This window comes from Sinocyclocheilus rhinocerous, unplaced genomic scaffold (assembly GCF_001515625.1).
Source record: "Sinocyclocheilus rhinocerous isolate Xijiao unplaced genomic scaffold, SAMN03320098_v1.1 scaffold1462, whole genome shotgun sequence".
Taxonomy (NCBI): domain Eukaryota; kingdom Metazoa; phylum Chordata; class Actinopteri; order Cypriniformes; family Cyprinidae; genus Sinocyclocheilus; species Sinocyclocheilus rhinocerous.
The window spans coordinates 169,987-174,509 of record NW_015639843.1 but is presented as its reverse complement, the minus strand read 5'-3'; the positions used below and the strand labels follow the sequence as shown (position 1 = coordinate 174,509).

The 4,523-nt window shown below is 37.6% G+C and overlaps 1 protein-coding gene across 2 annotated transcripts in view; it reads right to left on the bottom strand.

The window, feature by feature from the left end:
* The window catches only part of LOC107752199 (E3 ubiquitin-protein ligase Itchy-like), a 33,465-nt gene that overhangs the window by 22,499 nt on the left and 6,443 nt on the right, over positions 1-4,523 (bottom strand). The window contains exons 1-2 of one of the 2 annotated variants that reach the window (XM_016568097.1): positions 2,348-2,857; positions 1,033-1,123 (exon numbers count right to left, since the gene is read on the bottom strand). In XM_016568097.1, the coding sequence (XP_016423583.1) occupies positions 1,033-1,102 (70 nt within the window). In that variant the 5' untranslated portion in view covers positions 1,103-1,123; positions 2,348-2,857. Of the gene's footprint in view, positions 1-1,032; positions 1,124-2,347; positions 2,858-4,523 lie in introns of those variants that run through there. The other variant, XM_016568096.1, reaches the window with a different exon arrangement.

The window sequence follows — 4,523 nt, the reverse complement described above, 5'->3', positions numbered from 1 at the left end:
TTCATGTGAAGTCCACTGCGCAGGGGACTTAAGTTACGGTCGAATAAGCCAACGCTTGAATGCTGCTGCCTGAACAAGAGACCTCCTTACTGAAGTGAAAGTGTTGACTAGTGTCACTATCTCGCGAACTCGCCGGCGGATCTCCAACAAATCCGGGGGATCCCTTCAGCTCGAGGAGCCCTCTCGATCGTGCGTCGGTAGCCCCCCGGGATTGCTTGATCAGTCAACGCCGGACCGCGAATTTAACCACCCGTAACTCCCGAACCCCAGGGGCTATCGACGCGGGGGTGGTCTCATTCGAAAGTGGACCTCTAGACGTACACTTGATTCGCGTTCGAGAGGGTTCCTCGAGCTGAAGGGATCCCCCGAATTTGGTGCGGATTCGCCGCGCCGTTACGGAGATATGGCCGTTCAAAGTTTGAATGGTTTTCCATAGACTTCAGCTTTAAAGCGTTTCATCCAGGTCCCCAGTAGCAAACAATGGAGCGCGCTCTGCTGGACAAACTAAGTAATTACACCATTTCAAGCATTTTATCTGCGTTATATGTTCTGTAAAAAAAATTTTCATATCGGCGACATTATCGCCGATACCGATATATCGGCGACAGGCTCATATCGACCGATAATATCGGCAAAACGATATATCGGTCGGGTTCTACTTTTAATATTAGTATATATTAATATAATTAGTAGTATTATTATTATCATATTAACTTACTATTAACACTCATACACTAATAACATGCAAACTTCCTGATGATAGTTTCTCTAGTTTGGAGTTTGCTGCTGAATGAAAGCAAAAAACAAGCTGTGTGTTGTGCGTTCATATGTGTATGATGGTCTTTTTGATTTTTTGGCCTTTTGTTCTCTTTTATTAGCGACAGAGAGAAAAAAACTGAACCCGTGCACAGCGGCTCATTTACTGCTCTGTGACGCCATCAGAATTGAAATATTGGTGTTTATTAATGAGACAGAACATCAAAGTCCAGCGGATGAGGAAGAATGTCACATCAGATAAATACGCAAACGTACCCGTGATCTGCAGCTGCGCTTTCATAGGGAAGCCATTAGCAGGGCCTGCTTTAGCAACACTGCAGGCCATGACACACGGCTACACTGAGACCTGCAAGCACAAAACACACCAAACAACACGTAACGCACACTGAAGCATGTTCTCACACACATTTGTGCATTTTCAACACATTATTTAGCTGCATGGCAAACAAAGCAATGTACAGTTCTGCTTGCTGATATTAAACATTAATCACAAATCAAAGATCTGATGGCATGAATCTCACACAAAAAAAAAACACACAAATTCAGCAAATATTTAATCCTCAAAAGTGCTCATTAGGCTTAGACTAAGCTGAAACTTGTAAGGAACTTGTAAACTACTTTTTCTACAGCAGAACAATATATAAACGTTTAATTACGCAAAATCAGAATTTGCTATTTTTGAGAAATCCCTTGTATTTTTGTAAGCAATAGCTATGCATAAATTCATAGCCCTATAAAAGTAACTTCAAAGGCATCTTAACATCTCTTAATTTTTCAGGAAAATAAACAATACCACCAGTCAAACGTTTGATGTCTGTAAGATTTTGTTATGTTTTTGAAAGAAGTCTCTTGTGCTCACCATTTATTTGATTAAAAATACAGTAAAATGAGTAATATTGTGAAATATTTTTGCAATTTAAAATAACTGCTTTCTATGTGAATATCTGTTAAATTGTCATTTATTTCTGTGATCAAAGCTGAATTTTCAGCATCATTCCTCCAGTCTTCAGTGTCACATGATCTTCAGAAATCATTCTAATATACTGATTTGCTGCTCAAGAAACATTTCTGATTATTATCAATGTTTTAAACAGTTGTGCTGCTTCATATTTTTGTGGAAACCGTGACATATATACTAAAACATGTTGTTTTAGTATATATTTAGATGAACAGAAAGTTTATTTAAAATAGGATTCTTTTTTGTAACATTATAAATATCTTTACTGTCACTTTTGATCAATTTAACACATCCTTGCCAATTTAAACATTATTTTAAAATTTCAATTATTAAGTATTTGTCACCCTTGATTTTTAATATTTATATAACGTATAATATTTAGATTTATTTTCATTCAGAGAAACCATCGTTTCTATTTTCGCCAAGCAGATTCAAAATATTTAATGCACAAAGTAAATGAACAGTAAAAAACCTAGTTAAAAAGTTTCCAAGTAAACTAGGTCAGATTGGATGACTATGACAAGACAGTAAAAAAAAAAAAGAAGCAATTTTTCCAAGAAATACACGATTTATCCAGCATGACAGAGGAACTGAAACACGAATCAAGCTCACCATATTCCAGAGCTGTAAACCGCAGTAAATGATGAAACTATCCACATCGATTTCAATATCTTTTGAGAAGGGAAAAATGAGATTGTGCTTTCATAGCTATGAAAGTGTTGTCAGCTTTCTCTGTTTGCTGCTGTAAGGAGATCCCAGATTACAGGTGCTGGGCTCGGTAACTTCTCCTCCAGTTACGTCACAATCAAACTGACACGCTCAGAGAGAGAGATCAGAGTGAGATCTGAATAAACTTTCACTCAAGCTGATCTCTGGGTTAATTATTCATCGCTGATCGTGTGTCGGGCCACAATAACAGCCCTGAGGAAAGACCGGCGCAGATAAAGACAAAAAACAACAGCTAAAGCTTTTTAAATGGCACTGATAAGCTTCCAGGTTAGAGATTATAACAGACGTGTTCCTTCATAATCTAAATGTCACTCAGCCAGCGAGAGAATCCAAACAGAAAAACCAAAGACGAGTCACAAGCTTATGCCTGATATATCCTCGGTGTCGTCTTCAACATCAACACGTTCTGCTGTCAGTTTAATGTTCAGTCACTATGAGTTAATCATAGATTAACAATTAAAGAGTCAAACACCCTTTCAGAACGTCAATCTGTTTGTTTGAGATATGCAACATAACAATTCTGACTCCACCAATGGCGTGAGTTTGGGGGCGGGGCTATCTGTCAGATGGAGGGAGTGTTTGTGGCGATAAAACGGACAAAAAAATCCCACAAAAGAACCCGAGACATATCTGGAGACCAGTATATCAGAAAGATTAACCACCTGGCATCCACCCACAACACCCTAGCAACACAAAACTATGTTTTATAACCCATAAATTTCTATTAATATCTTATTTATCTTAAAAACTCAACAATACTCTTTACTAGGGCTGGGCGATATAGCTAAAAAAATTATTAACGATATAATGTTTCATATCGTTCGGTATCGATAATTATTGACATTTTTTATAACCTTTTTTAAAACAAAAAGCAATAGAAAAAAAATTTCGTGACGTGTTTTCTAAAAGTTTAAACTGTTTTAACTTTGCATGGCTTTCTATACATCTCTTCTGTGAGACGCGAGTGCAGCAGTCATATTTATCAGTCTAAAATATGCGTTCTGTGTGAATGGCTTGGTTTCGGGTTTTAACCCATTCAAGATCTTCTCCACATTGAACTTCTATATTTCTCTAATATTTTGAATGAATAACACAGCAGCGGCATGTCTCGTGGGCTAGGCTAACAAAACATTAAAATGCAACAACGTCACTTACATCATCACCGCATCTCGCACGCCACTTGTTTGTGTGAGCTGTCTGCGTCACTCATAGTACGTGCCTATATCGAACAATTTTTCTATCGATACCGAAGAAGGTGTACCGTCGATAAATATCGATACCGTTTTATCGCCCAGGCCTACTCTTTACTGCGGCTGTACTATGGTACAGTGATAAAGTGGTACAGTAATATCATGGTACTTTTATTTACCACATGGCTGTCTGGAATATTTGTTTGTGACAACATTTATAACCAAATCTATAAATCTATCTATAATCTACAAACAATTATTTTGGTAATCGATTAATCTGTCGATTATTTGCTCGATTAATTGGGCAAGCTTGCCAAATTTTATTTCTATGTATATAGTTTCAGTCTTTTGTTATACTTAATGTGCGTTTGTCCATAGAAATATGTTATTCACTTCTGTAAAGTGATGTGATCTGATTAATCGACAATTGACCTATCGGTAAGCCCCGCCCCCCTCAGTTACTGTTGCTCCCTCGGACAAACAAACGGAGTTGCTCACTCTCTTACAATGACAGCCGTCAGTGTGAAAACCTTGTCCCACTATGTTTTTGCACAATTTTGAACACAGAAGGGCCACCATTCAAGTGGAAATTAAATATTCCATGGAGGGATATATAAAATATTTTAAAATAAATATGGTTGGTAACTCGAAGCGAGGGTTCACAGATCACAATGCAAACAGGAGAAGTCTCATCTTACGGCCGTCACTATCACAGATGACAAAAATCCTGGATAAACACTGTTCATGTATCACAGGGTACGATTAAATTAATGTACATTTAACCAGTTTAATAAGACGACGCACTGAAATGTAGACCTTCGTTTATGTGTTTTTGACCTACACTGTACATGATGTGAGAATAGTTCACT